The sequence below is a fragment of the Callospermophilus lateralis genome, chromosome 11, assembly GCF_048772815.1.
Source record: "Callospermophilus lateralis isolate mCalLat2 chromosome 11, mCalLat2.hap1, whole genome shotgun sequence".
In the NCBI taxonomy this organism is placed as follows: domain Eukaryota; kingdom Metazoa; phylum Chordata; class Mammalia; order Rodentia; family Sciuridae; genus Callospermophilus; species Callospermophilus lateralis.
Genome location: NC_135315.1, coordinates 104,184,603 through 104,200,508, shown reverse-complemented (window position 1 = coordinate 104,200,508; position 15,906 = coordinate 104,184,603). Strand labels below are relative to the sequence as shown.

The following is a 15,906-nucleotide window of genomic DNA, read 5'->3' as shown; positions in this document are numbered from 1 at the left end:
CTTTCTAAAACTACTAAAGGTTGTCATTTTCTTCATCAAGTTTTTTTCATCAGATAAAATCTAAACTCCTCTGCCATTTAAATACAAGCCATTCAAAATTTGACCTTCACTTACTTGCCAGTCCTCATCTCCTATCATTTTTATTAGGCTTCCCTGCCCATCTTGAAACCAGACAAACTTTAGAAATTTCCAGAATCAAAATCCCTTAATGCCTTTACACATTGATCCTTCTGCCTTCAAAATTTCTGCCTATTTCTTAAGTCTTAGCTCAAATATCATTGCTTTTGGAAACCACTCCTGATTCCGTGAGTCTTCTGTATTTATCCTCATAAAATTATCTTTTAATAATTATTATCATATGATCGTCTCTTTGCATGTACACATCACTTTCTAAGATTCTTAAGGACAGGGAATATATCATTTCCTATTGGTTTATCTGTGTTTGGTAGTTTAGAGGCTCAGTAAGTATGTAATAGCAGCCAGAATTCCTTGAACACATAAATTTTGTACAATAGTTTAAGTGATTTCCTAGAAATATCGCATTTAATCCCCATTTTAACCCCAATAAGAAGGTACTATGAGCATCATATTAGCATTGTCTCACTTTATGAGAATAAAGCATAGACAGGTTAAGTAAATCACCCAAGACTTGAATTAAAAAAAATCCAGGCAGTCAGACATTACCATAGCTTAGGTTTATAGAATTTTGCAGAATTAATGCAGATTATTATACAGTTTCCCAGTTGTATTGCAATCCAGAATCCCTCTCTAAGAAAGTATCTCACAGGCCTAGTGTGTTGGATGGGACAATTTAAGATCTATGTGCTGGATCTATAATGCATGTTTTAACTGACCCTTGCTCACTCATTTCCAAGTGAAATTAGGTCAATTAAAGTAGATACAGGAAGCATGTGCTAAGGGTACAAAGGCCAAAGATGCAGAATCCATTAGAAAGATGAAATGTTCTCAGGTACATAAACCCCCAAAAGCTGTTCTTTCCTAAAATACATACGTTCTTTTAACTTTGTTAAATCTCAACAGCAAATATCTAGCCTGACTTTAAAAAGTGTCTTGTAATGAGCTCTTCTGATTGACTGAAAAGTTATTTTATTCATGTTGGCATACAGCTTCACAATAAAAAGTTAATAAATAATTGCCAAATTGGATTATCAAAAGTATTCTGATTCAGAGATAATCTATTCAAAAAGCATTATATAAAGCAAAAAGTTACTACTTTAATGCCTACTGTATGCTGTAGCTATATTTTGATAGCAAATGATTAATACCTTATAAAACCAATTTCCACCTATATCAATAACATAATAATTCAAAAGTATAATACACCTGGGAACATATTAAACAAACTCAGATTAAATTCATTATGTTCTTATCATTATGTGTGGTAGAATATATTTCACAATTTCATAACTTCAATTTACACGTAAATAGCTTAACTACTACAATTAAAGAGTATGCATTAAATAGTTTATATGAATTCTTCAAAAATTGCTTTACTAGCAAATATCTGACATCTCAAAATTAAATATGCACTGACATAAAACCTCAGGTTATGGACCACATTTCCTACATACTCTTTTAAAAGGGAAAAATTTGATTTATTCATTTTTATAATAATTAGTATTAATAATTAGGGTACTTCCTAAATTATCTATCCAAAGTTATTCAATTACAGTATAATTTTATTCTTCACTATAGTCTAATTTAAAACATTCTAATTCTAAAAACACTAGAAAGGTGACTATATTTATAACTTATTATCATGTACAAAGGGAAAACAGTAAACAAATTACTAAATATAATCCAATTACATTTTCTGTAATGACTCAAGTTAGCACTCATCTTCAAAACTGGAATATAAATCAAAGCTGTTCATGATAATTATTGATTCTCTGGAGTCTTTCATATTAAATACATGAACTAATAATCTATTACCTATTAGGACATGACAAAGAAAAAATAAAGGGTAATATAAATAGTTAACATGATTCCTGAATCACAACAAATTTAAAATAATAGGATAAAGTACACAGTGAAAAGAAAATTATCTTCCCTACTTAAGCACTCTTTATTTTCAAACTTCAGTTTCCAATTATTACCTTAAATATCCATGTAAAGTAAGTGATAAGAAACAAAAGTTTTCTTACCTATTCGATCAAATGTTTTATCACATTTAGGACACTGCAATATTTTTTTGTTACTGTTCTGAATGACTACTGGAGTTAACCCCTCGTGAATGCTTCCTACAGAATCACCAGCCTCAGGTTCCTCTTCTGTGTCATTATCTTTTTCACTTTGTTCTTCAATGTCAGAGTATTCATCTGACATTTCCTCCTCTAGTTCATCTTCTTCAGCATTATATTCACTTCCAGGATCCTCAGAATCATTTTTATCTGACTTTTCCTTATCAAAACTTTCTTGATTCAAATTGTCTGACCCATCACCACTTTCTTGTTCATCATCACTGGTATCATCAAACTTAACAGGGCACTTCCGATTCCTTTTTGATCTTCTTGCAGAAAAACTTATCTCCAGCATTTTTAACCCATGTTTTTTTTCCCTAACAAAAGGGACCTATGAGTTTTAGCCAAATGATTTTCTAAAGACTTTTTGTAACAAAAATGTCTACTGCAGAATTTGCACTGATGATTATTTGATAATCTTCCAGTTAATTCATTTACTGTTCCTTCTGGTGATGACTTTTCAGTCAGCTCTGATTGAAACGCGGCAACATTTTCATTATTTAGCAGCTTTACTGCATCTATAATGTCCAAAAATTTGGCAGCCTCTAAAACAAGAGGTATTTCATATTTGTACACAAAAAATTCTGATGTGTAAAGAAATTCAAGCAAATGCTGAAAAACTGAATGTGTTACGTGATCCAGAGTGACAATATCAGTGCTTGGATTTTTGCTCAAACAGGCATGAAAATAACTACTGCCAACAGCAACAACTACTTTATGTGCACTAAATTCTTTTCCTTCTACTATGATAAGTAAATCACAGAAAGATGGTTGTTTCTGTCTATCATCATTTAAATACTTTAGCAAATTCTTATTATACTGCAAAGAACTCAAAAGCTTTCTCTGATCAGGAGAGGGAGGAACTTCCTGATAACAGTGCAGAGCTTCAGTTGTAGGTCTCTCTGTAGTGTGAGTACAGGTCACTTGGTCACATTCCACTGCAACATTTCCTTCCGAAGAATCTTTATAGCCAAGATGGATCTTCTCGTCAAGATTTGAAGTAATCTTTCTCCTTTTCTTCATTGCAGTACAGAAATTTCAGAACAAGAAACTTCATAAGTGTCTTAAGAGCTTCATAAAGGAAAACTAGATTGTCTTGGACAACAACTTCTGGACAGGGGTGCCTGAGGGTTTCATGGTCTGCAAAAGTAAGAATTGTGTAAAATAACTCCAGGCAAAGCAACCTTATATCAGTCACAGGCATTTGTCAGCTCCTTCCTAAATTATAACTAAGTTACCATCAAGTCACACTCACATTCATTCGTGGCTAAGATTTTTAGGGCGGAGAAAAAGGAGGGCCAGGTTAGAAAAGACAGCCAACAAAAGAATAATTTTTAAAGGAAGCCAGAGCACACCTTCCAGGCCTGATTTACGAACAGGGTGGAAATAACTGGGTAGAAGCGGGAGAGTTCTAAGATCCTTGACGATGGAGGTTGAAGGGGGCTGCAGTCATGTTTTGGGGGCGCTGAAATAGTGACAATAAGGCCGTCGCGGCCACGAAATCCGAGTCTTTCCATTAGCATGCTTTTTTATGCGGGGCAATGCACAGCTATTCACAGACCTAACGCGTCCCTCTCCCAAAACCACCCAGCAGGAGACGGCCCCAGAAGGGGCTCAGAGCAAGAGGAGTGGGCTCAAACACAGGGACGACTAAAATAAGCAAAAGAGCCTTTCAAGGCCAGGGCCAGGTGGAGAATGCGCTCCCTACCAGAAACCCGTTACCCTTCCCACCGAGTATCCCTAGGCAAACGCCCCACAGATTCATTACTGGGAACCCAGGGCTCCCCCGCTGGCTCTAGCCGCTGAGTCCACTCTGGGCGCGCTCGCTCCAGCGCCTACCCACTTCCGGGTTCAGCCACCCACCTCAACCCCCTCCCCGCTGCTCCTTCCCCTCCCGGAGTCTCGCCGCCTTGCAACCACCAAACAGGTCAACCGCGCGCGCAGCCTCCAAGCCGCCCAGAGCGACGGCGCCCGCCCCTGCGCGTACCAATGCGCAAGCGCGCGCACCCTTCCTTACGCATGCTCGGTCGGTTCCTCTGCCGCTTTGGGAACACTGGTTACTCCCCTGATCCGTTACTCCAGGTTTTCTTGGTGGCTGGGTGGTCACCCGTGATTGAATCCTGGAAGCTTTGCTGCGGCAGGGGAACGGAAGACAGGAGGTTTGATAAGGACTTGGGAAGAAATTGGCAGAGGCGCAGTAGTACCGACGTATTTTATTCTCACTGGTGTGTTTAATAGTTTGTAACCAACCAAAGGGCGACCGCCAGAAGCCGGTCCCAGCACACATGCTGGCAAACGTCTAACAAACCGATATTGACTTCGCTTGTTTTTTTTTTTTTTTTTCTGATTTAAAGGGCAAGACTTAAACGCAGTTACACCTAAGATTGCGATTTTTAAAAAAACCTTTTTTTTCCCCCTGTACACAGAAAAAGCACATGTAAGTGTACAGCTGGTTAGAAAAGAAAGGAAGTCAAAAAGGGGAAAATCCCAAAGGACAACTTTGCTCTGAGGGAGCACCTGAGATTTCTGCCCCAGGTGGGCTGGTATTGCTGGTCTGAGGGTCACTTTTTGATTAGTATAGTCCCAGACCTTGAGATTGTGCAGACGTAATGCAAGACAAAAGACCAAGACCAAATGAAATGGGGGTCCCAACTCTTAGCCCCTATCTACCCATCAAATATAGAAGAACAGGTGGAGGAGTCTCCTGCATAGAGGATATGAGGAAATGCCTAAGCTTTGGTCAAACACCCTTTAGGTGTTGTTCAGAAGATATTAGATGGTGGTTAACAGGCAATTCTGTACGCTGGAGTAGATGACCCTCTAGTAATACCAGTTGAAGCCTTCAAGAGCAAATTCAGGTTTGCCAAAGAAGCCATTTTCCCTAAGAATTCAACTTAGAAACCTTGCCTGGGTTTTCAGCTCAGGAGAATTCAGACTCAAGACTGAAATCTCATCTGGGTGAACTTCCACCACTGTCCTATGATTTTAAATTTTCTATCTCTCACAATCATGTGTGAATCAGTTCCTTCAAATAAGTTATATCTCTTCATCCTCTTGCTTCTGTTTTCCTGGAAAACCCTAATTAATCCATCAGCAATGAAAAAAAAGAAAAATTAAAAACAATGCCAGGATATCCACATCCTTCAGGTGCCAGAAGTTTTTGTCAAGAGTGTGGGGAGAGATCAGAGACCAGAGGCAGGAGGTCAAGAAAAAGGGAATCTTCGCATACTAAAATTTCTTTCAGTGTCTTCCTTTTGCTGATCTGTCATGGTCTTATCCTTTAATAAACTGATTCCGAAGTTTATTTCTGATAATGAAAATGTTTTCCTTCATTTATTCAATTGAAAATCCATAAAACAATGACCTTGTACCAGGAATGTGATATTTTCAATAAACTTCTTATAAACATGTTTTTAATATGAAATACCTGGAACAAATATGAAATACCTGGAACAAATATGAAATACCTGGAAATGAATTTAATAAATTATATTTAACGTCCATACACAATTCTTTACAATAGGAGTGGCAAACTATTTACTGTCAGAGACCAGCTATATTTTTATATTTTATATTTTAGTTTTTCTCCCACTTTTTTCAGAATTTTCACAAGCCTTTAAAAATGTAAAAATTATTTTTATCTTTGGCTGGGATTGTGGCTCAGTGGTAGAGTATTTGCCTAGCATGTGTGAGGCACTGGGTACAATTCCCAGCACACACACACACACACACACACAAAAAAAAAAAAAAAAAAAAAAAAACCTAAATAAAATAAAGGTATTGTGAACATCTACAACTAAGAATATTTTTTTGATTATTTTTATCTCAGAAACCATAACAAAGCAAGCCATGGGCTAAATCTGATACACTAAGGATAATTGTTTTCTGACCAACACTTCTAAAACACACCTCAGAGAAATAACCTAAATAACTGATGAAATATCCTTAGTACCTTGTTCTGCTATAATAAAATACCACTGACTGGGTAATTTATAAACAATAGAAATTTGTTGTTGTTCTGCAGTCTGGAAAGTCAAGATCAAGGCACTGGCACTTAGTGTCTGGTAAGGGTTTTTTTTTTCTTACATCCTCACATGACAGAAAAGGGGTGAACACTGTCCTCAAGTAGAAGATAGTAGAAGGACAAAAATGGGCCTAAGTACCTTGCTTCAAGCCCCATTTTTTTTTTAGAATTTCAACTTTATACCATCTGATTTATAATTTTATTCACTATATCGTTTTTTAATTTTTAAATTTTTTTTAGTATACATGACAGTAGAATACATTTATGCACTTTGGTATATCATACATAGATGGGATATAATTTCTCATTTTTCTGAGTGTACATGTTGCAGAATCACATTGGTCATGTAGTCACATATGTACATACAGTAATAATGTCTGTTTCATTCTACTGTCTTTCCTATCCTCACATCCCCTCCCCTTCCCTCCCACCACTTCCCTCTACCTAATCTAAGGTAACACATTCTTCCCTAGTGCCCCCCGCCTTATTGTGAATTAACATCCACATATTAGAGAAAACATTCGGCCTTTGATTTTATGGGATTGACTTATTTTGCTTAGCATGATATTCCCAAATCCAACCATTTAATGGCAAATTCCATAACTTTACTCTTCTTTAAAGCTGAGTAATAGTCCATTGTGTATATATACTACATTTTCTTTATCCATTTATCTATTGAGGGACACCTAGGCTGGTTCCATAGTCTAGCTATTCTGAATTGAGCTGCTATAAACATTGTGTGGTTGCATCACTATACTATGCTGATTTTTAAGTCCCTTGGGTATAAACCAAGGAGTGGATAGCTGGGTTAAATGGTGGTTCCATTCTCAGGCCCCATCTTAATACCACTACAATGGGAATGAAATTTCAACACATGAATTGGTGGGAAGGGGGCATTCAGACCATACAATATGATATATTTACCTATTGTAAAAATCACTGTTGTAAAGTTGTCTCCAAATCTATTTAAATACAACAAGAATAAATTAAAAGCAAATAAGCTGGACTTCATTAATATTCTTTTCAAAAGATAATATTAAGAAAATCCACAGACTGGGAGAAGACATTTGATAAATATGTGTCTGGCAAAGAACTTACAGCTAGAATATGAAATGAATTCACATTAATAAGATGAACTATACAGAGAGATGTGCACGAATGTACATTGTATAAATATATTTATATATATTTATATAAAGTAGGCAAAATATTTGTGCAGACATTTCATGGAAAAGGACTAAACTAGTATATGGAAAGATTTTTTTTAATTTTTAATTTGCATCTTAATGGAGTTGGAAATTAACCACAATATGATACAGCTATACTTTTTTATACAGAGAGAATGATTTATTTAAAGGAATAGACTCACATGATTGTGAGGGACAGTAAATTCGAAATCATAAAATAGGCTCCATAGGCTGTAAATTCAGCAAGAGATAAGATTCTAGTCTTGAGTCGGAATTCCCCTGGCTGAAAACTCAGGCAAGCTTTCGAAGTTTAAATATCAGGGAGAAATACTTCTTTGAAAAACCTCAGACTTTGTTCTGGAGGTGTTCAAATAATAGGATGAGTTCACCACTTGACTAGAGAGTAATCTACTCTCTAGTCAATGTTCAATGAAAATTTAAGCATTTCATTTATATATATTTACAAAGTACATATCTCTACATTTTCCTTTATATATAAGATTGCCTAAAATTATACAGCCACAATACCAAGTGTTGATGAGGACATGGATGAGCCAAAAAAAAAAAAAAAAAAAAAAAAAAAAACTCATGCACGTCTTGTGGAAATATAAAATGGTACAAGCACTTTGGGTAATAGTCTAGTAATTTCCAAAAACATCAGTTGTTCCATCCTACCTAAAGGATGTAAAAGCGTATATACACACAGCTTTACACATAAATGTTCACACAGTAGCTATAATAGTCAAAAACTGGAAGCAACTCAAATTTCCAAAGACAGATAAATGGAAGCCAAGTAATGTTTATATAACAAAATTCTCATCAATTAAAAAAAAGACTAATGATTAAAGGCAACAAATAAATGTGTCTCAAAATAACTTGCTGAGCAAAAGACAAAATGAGTATATTTACATATGATCAAAATTTGAGACACTCCAAGGTATAATGACAGAAAACATATCGGTTGCTTGGTGAGGAATGGGAGCACAAAAAAAGGGCACAAGAAAATGTTTTTTCATGACTTTTATTGTGTGATGTTTTTACCAAGATATACACATGTCATAACTGATCAAATTATTAATTTCATGTGGAGTAGTGTATGAGAGGCCTAAATAAGTAAAACCATTTTTTTAAAAAAAGAAGTGTCACATAGACACAAGAACAGAAGCATACAATGACAGAGAATAGAGAAATAGAAAAATCTAGAAATGAATCCAAATTCACAGACAAATTTACAACATAGAAACATAAAATTTTAAATCTGTGGCAAAAGATGAACTTTCAAATAAATGGAAATGGAGAAAAGGTTGGTATCAGAAATAAAAGTAAGTTCTTATACAAACTTGTCAATTCATCAAAATAAATTCCAAAGGGATCAAAGTTTTCCATGTAAATGTTGAAGACATAGAAGTACTATAATAAAACACAAACTTTAAATAGCAGAAAATAGGAAATATTTCTTTAACATTACTGGGAAGTCAAAAGTGTACTGTTTCTTGCTGATATTGAGCTCCTCTTTTATCTGCAATTTAGTCCTCATACATTGCTGATGGAAAAGTTAAATGGCACAGCCATTTGGAAAACTGTTAGTTGCTTCAAAAGTTAAACATAAGTTACCACAACACCCAGCAAATTCCACTTGTACATATATTCCAAGACAATTAAACACACATATTCACATGAAGACTTGTCCATAAATGAAGCAGCATTATTCATAATAGTCCAAAGTGGAAACAACCCAAATGTCCACTGCTGATGAACTGATAAGCAAAATTTGATATATCCATTCCCTTGAATATTGCTCCATAAAACATTTTTATTCCTTTTATTACTTTCCAAAAAACCAATATTTTTATTCAATAAAAAGGAATAAAGTACTGTTACATGCTACAATATGGATAAACCTTAACCATTATGCTAAGTGTGACAGAATGAAGTAAGACACACATACATGACCACACATGGTATAATTCTGTTTATTAGGAATTTTCAAAATATGAACATTGATTTAACATGGAAACATGCTGAAATTCACTGAATTACATGGTTGAAAATTCAGAACTTTATAATTTGTGAATTTTATCTCAAAATATATGTAAAAAGAGATTGCAATAACATTTGAAGTGCTTATGAAGTCATTTTTAAGTGAAAAAGGACTTTTTCTTCATGTGTGGTACTGGGGAGTAAACCCAGGGCCTCTTGAAAGTTAGGCAAGCAGCACACTACCACTGAGATACATTTCTAGAAATATATATGTATATGTGAATAAAACTATTCTTTTATTCACATGTACATATATATGTTAATAAAAGAGTAGTTTTGTTCATATTTATGGTTAGATTTGCAGAAAAGAATTGAGCTGAGTAAAGACTGGAAAACACTACATAAAAATTTTAACAGTTTCTTTCTAGGTAGTGGAGAGATGTAAAATTTTATTTTCTTTAATTTTCAAAAAATATTTTCAGTTCTTCTATTATAAACACATGTTTTAATAATGGGAAAAATTAAAATTTTGAAAAGTACCATAAGGATAAGGTGTCAGACAATGTCATAGTTATGCAGGCTGTTCTAGACTTGTCTCCAGTGTCAGATGATGTCATGTATGCTAGGCAAGCAATAAGATCTCTCATCATACCATGAAAACACAACGACTGCAAAAGCTTAAATTTGTCTTAGGGAGTACTCTACTGATCAGTAAGAAAGTGTTTTCTGATCCTATCTTATACAGTAGAAACCTCAAGAGAGTAATTTGTATAGGGGATTATACCCTCAGGTAGTGACTGATAACTGGAACATATTTTTATACTTAGGGCAGAAAATGCCCTCTATATAGACTTATATAGAGATTTTCTATATATAAAGTTTGGATTTGTGGTGACTGTCAGATCAACTATATTTTTTAAATTTTCTGAACCAAACAACCGATTTCAGGCCTCATACCCTACTTGATAACCTCTGCTTCACTGCACAGCTCGAGTAGAATGAAGTGAATGTAGAGTCAGTGAAGTTGGAATCACAGCCCTGAGAGACAAGGATTTTGTGTGGGCCAAATATGTGGTAGTAAAAGTCTCTTGGATATGGATAATGCAATGTTAGGAATGGCAGGGTCTACAAGGGCAGGATATGGTACAGAGAGACACATGGACCTGAAAGGAGCTATTTTTTTGCACTCATTTGAAGAAATGATGGATTGGATATTGGAAAACGAGGGGGAGAAAGCTGTGATAGGAAATACCATCAGAGCAACTGCAGGAGAAGTCATATACCCTAAGGAGTGCCACCTTACCAGGAAGAAGTTGGAGTATTTGGTGGAGAAGATAGGTAAGACAACATATTTACATTAGCAGAAAGCCCAGTGAAAGTTCTTGATATGGAGAGGAGCATGGGTTAGTTGGAGTACAGACAGTAAAGAGTTAAAGCCCATATAGTTAAAAAGTACTAAGGGAGCCTGAGCGAGCTGAAAGTGCCTGCAGATTTTCTATGGCCACTGAAAAAAATAACAATGCTTTTAAAAATAAGTATAAACAGTTTGTATGACAAAACTGGCCAAAAAAGAAAAAAGAAAAAGAAAAAGAAAGGAAAGAAAGAAAGAAATTGACACTGATCTGATCAGAATTCAACCTTGGATAGGGTCTTAGAAAATCTAAACTCATCATTTCCCACACAATAAATAGTAATTACAGAACTTCTAATACCATGACCAATTTTGTCAAATACTTACTATGGTGACTATGATAACCACTTCAATTTTATCAATTGTTGTAATCTTTACAAAAGGGAAGTAGGAAATCTACCATTAACTAGTTGTTTTGTTTGTTTCACTTGATTTCTGTTTCTCATATTCCTTATTTGAAAAACAGGAATGATAGTAATAGTAACTACTTCGAGGAGGATCAAAAGAGAAAAAGCATGACACCCGAAAAACAGAGACTGGGGCAAGGTACATGCTCCATAAAGCTTGACCCATCATTATCATTACAACTTCTTATACTACTGCAAATGTAATGGTTATTGCCTTCCAGATAAGGCTAAGAGAAGTTGATAAACTTGCCCAAAGGTCATGTCACAGAGCCAGCTGGTAAGGAGTAAGATTTCAAATGCTAATCTCATGTCACTTCTGCCAAAATATCTGAATCACTTCTTTTTTGGTTTTAAGATACATAACAAAACTTAAATGATCCAAACTCCACTTGGCTCTGTCATAGTATGTGTTCTTTTCTTTGGGCTTCAATGGCTTTTACTTCTTGCAAATCAGCTTGCTAGCCTGCTGTCCCTCATGTTTCCATGGTATTTAGTCTCTTCCGTTATTCTCATTCTTTATAAGACCTCAGTTCATCTTTTCTTTAGGGAAGCTTTGACTTTGTTTAAATAGGATAATAATTCATTCATATGCTCCAGACTTGAATTTTAAGTACTTTTAAATTAATATGTTTCCTCTGCGAGACATGAGATACTGTTCTTTGTTCTCTGTTCTTTCTTTCTTTGGGGACCTAACCTACTATTTAGCATGAAGAGAAAGAAAAGAAAAATTATGAACTAAAATGGATAAAGAAAAGAAAAAATAGCATGATTTATCCCTCTTAACAGGTTAAAAAGTCAAACCAATAAGATAATAGTTCAGGAAGTGGGAGTATTACATGTCTAAAAGACAAACAGAACTAAGTAAAATACAGTAAAAAGATCATAAACGAGTTAAAGTAGAGAACTTGGAAAAAAGTTGAAATACAGCAAGAGACCAGCAACATAAAAACCTTGAGTTAGGGTGGAGAAAACATTCCAGAGAGTGAGACCAGGCTCTCTCCGCAGCTGAGTGCCTAGCAGGCTGGTTCCATACAGGGTTTCCCAGAAGAGACAGGACCGAAGAAGAGGGCAGCAGGAAGAGGATCTGAATTAGGTCCTGGCTCTAAGAACTTTAGGAAACAAAAGTAAATATTATGTTTGCTCTCTCTTGAGAAGAAGATTTAGGTCAATTTGTCAAGGACAGCAAATGTTTGCAAAGAGGTAACTTAGGGAGAAGGATGTATTTCTTAGCACAATTCTTCAGGAAGAAGAAACCTAGAAGTCCTCTAAGGAGACATTAAGGATAAAAGCTAGATAGCTGGTGCATAAGATGTGTGAAGTGAAGGCTACAGTAGTGTTCAACTTAGGAAAACAGAAGAGAATTTCAGAGGCCATGTTGCAACAGAGAGAGGAAAGCCAAAAGGGAGGAATTTCTGGACCAGAAGACAGTAAAGAAAAGGAACTTAGTTTCCATCTGTGCCTGAGTCTGATAGCATGGCAGTCACTCACCAAAAACAGAAGGTGGAGAATGATGTTGATGGCTTTGGAATTAGCACAGAATATTGTGGAGTGAGGTCAGTTTTAAAGTCAAGTCCATCTGCGTTCATCACTTTCTACTACTATCAGCTTTTAGACTTCTCAGAGTAGCATGACAAACGGATGCGCTCAAGGTTTCAGCTCTTTTTGAAAAAACAATCATTTTACCATTAATTTATGTTTTTACACTGAAAAGAATCACATATACTGTATTTTGAAGTAGAATATGAAATATTTACCTGATGATTTTTTAAAAATAAAGACATTTCTTGATTATAGGCAGCTGTAGGGGATGTGCTACATATTTCTTGCAGGCCATATTCAATTCCCATTGTTATTAGGACTCCAGTTTTTAAAAAAATTAAAATCATTATGAGACTGTTTTTATTACCATACAATTGTAGCAGGGAGGGGAAGATAATTACTGGAATCTAAGCACCTAGCTTAGATCTCCAGAGGGAAAGTATTTTTCTTAATCTTTTACTTCCTTTTTCAGTTTATGAGAATACGTGTGGGGTTCATTTTTTATTAGCCAATTAAAAAATTATCTTCTACCCATGCTCTCCCTCCCGACCCCACTTTGAGTCACCCCCCTTATATCAGAGAAAACATTCAGCATTTGTTGTGGAGGGATTGGCTAACTTCACTTAGCAAAATCTTCTCTAATGCCATCCATTTCCCTGCAAATGCCATGATCTTATTATTTTTTAGTGCTGAGTATATACAAACAGAGATTTAATAAATTGTGGTAAAAAGATGTATTAAGAATTGTAATACAAAAATTATGAATGTAATGCACTCCTTTATTGTGATGTATGTAAGAAATAATAAAAAAAATTAAAAAAGAAATCATTTTCTAATATTGACCAGCTGAAGATCCTTCCAACCAAAGTCTTTGCTCATAGGAATATAAATAAAATTTGTTAATATAGAAACTCAGTATGTTCAACACAAAGAAGTATTATATATCTAAAATATTTTTATACTAAAAACATACTTGAGGATATTTGTTTAGAAAATAATCAGTATATGCAGGTGCATATGGTGCGATTTCATCTTTTATTTTCTTCCTAAATATTTCTTTTACTTTTCCAACATTTAATATCCTATTAACATAATAGAATCTGAAACTCAGAGCAACTTCCTAGTGACCTAGAAAGTATAATGAAAAATAGAGATAGATATATATTCATTCAAGTCATAAAATATAGTTACATTTAAAAATTTGGTCATAGAAACACATTTGAATCTACCAAAGCTGCAATATGCAAACACTATATTTTTATGGATAAACATGTTTTTCCACTGGAGGGTGTAATTTGTCAGTATATCAAGTTTTTCACAGTTTCTTTAATGAGTACACTTTAGAAATAATATTGGAGAATTGACTACTTGCAAAAGATAAAAAAGAAAGAGCAGATTTCCTGATGCTTTAAATAAATGAAATTTCACCAATAGGAATTTCGGTATTATTGCACAAAAGACTCATAATTTAATTAGGATCAGGTGACCTATATACTAGGCATAATTTTGTTCTTTTATCATTTTTGGATACTGTGTGAGAGATTCTTGGCTGCTAATACTATAAAAATGTCTACTATTTTATGATGTAAATGAATACAGCCCTACCTGTATAATATGTTTTCTGCTCCTGAAATTCTGAGGCATAGAGGACCTTCAGAGGGGGAATGCTTCTACTTGGGTCTCGTTAATTAAGCTATGACTGCCACCTGGGCTCTGTGGGTTGCCTATGCTTTGGGAAAAGCAGGCAGGAAAATGTCAACTTCCTGAAGGGAGTGCTCAAACTTGATTATTAAGCAAAGGTAGGACCACAGAAGCTTAAAATATGCTAGTTCTTGCTTGCTTGCTGCTTTCGGAATCCTGTGATTACCATGTGACAAAGCCTGCATTAACCTGATAGATGATGACAGACACATGGTGCTGGGAGCCATCAGCCAAGTAGGTATGACAAATTCCTTGTCAGCTTACTCCCATGCTGTCTAGTGGAAGGACTTCTGAAAGGTGACCTTGCTCAAGGACCAGGGCAGGATCCGTGTTTAGGGTGTTCCCCCTTTAGAATAGGGCAGTTTAGCATAATAGGAGATTAGGGTGTTCCCCCTTTAGAATAGGGCAGTTTAGCATAATAGGAGATTAGGGTGTTCCCCCTTTAGAATAGGGCGTATCCTGCTGCAGAGTTCCTCTTGAGTGCTTAGGGTCAGACAGTATATTTCGGGAGACAGAAGCCCATGCGGAGTGGATTTGGGCAGAGAGTGATTTTGGGAGAAGTGGATTTGGGCAGAGAATGTGGATTCCCCCAGAACGTGTTTGTAGATGGCCAGTGTGAGTTCGGGAATAAAGAATTGCTGTTTGAATCTACAAGCTGTGTGGAGACTCATGATTTGTGCCCAGCCAGAGACTGCAGCAACATGGTCCAGTTGTGCATGTACATAGGCTGCCAAATATTAGTCATATGAGTGAGGCTGTCTCAGATTACCCAGAGACCAGGCAAAACACACTGACGTCGTGGAGGCATGGACAAGTCAGTGGACATCACCTGAGTGGGTTTAGACCACTGAATGATAAATTAACGATTGTTGTTCTATGTACCTAAGTATTGGAGTGGCTTAGTATGAAGAAGAGTGAACTGATAGAATCAATAACTTGGAAAGAGAAGGGTTTTAGAAATAAGAGTACTGTAGCCATTTTTTCTCAAAAGCTATGTAATCCAAGAATTATTTTTAAAAAGTAGAAATGCATTGGCAGCTGAATGGAAGGCAATTAGAACCTAGTAGTCTATATGTTCCCCCAGTTATCCACTGGGTCCATAGCTTCTTGTATCATTATGCATTATCACTTTCTTCCTAAATGACTTCCTCTAGATACTGTTTTCTCTTAACCATGTTATTCAGATTGATTCAGTATCTCTTTTTGCAAACACTTATTGTGTATGTTCTTTGCAACAGACTCGTGCTGGATATTGAGAATAAACAACAAGGTATTTAGTTCAACCAATGTATTTGGTGCCAAGCATAATTTTCAGCAGCTCAATTCACAGTAGCTAAGCTATGGAACCAACCTAGGTGCCCTACAACAGATGAATGGATAAAGAAAATGTGGTATA

The 15,906-nt window shown here is 35.6% G+C and overlaps 1 protein-coding gene across 1 annotated transcript in view; it reads right to left on the bottom strand.

Annotated features, from left to right (window-relative positions):
- LOC143410733 (zinc finger and BTB domain-containing protein 41-like) overlaps window positions 1-3,284 on the bottom strand; it is a 39,121-nt gene extending 35,837 nt beyond the window's left edge. The window contains 2 exon segments of the mRNA XM_076871490.1: window positions 2,166-2,574; window positions 2,577-3,284. Of these exon segments, the coding sequence (XP_076727605.1) occupies window positions 2,166-2,574; window positions 2,577-3,284 (1,117 nt within the window).
- Between the last annotated feature and the right edge of the window lie 12,622 nt (window positions 3,285-15,906).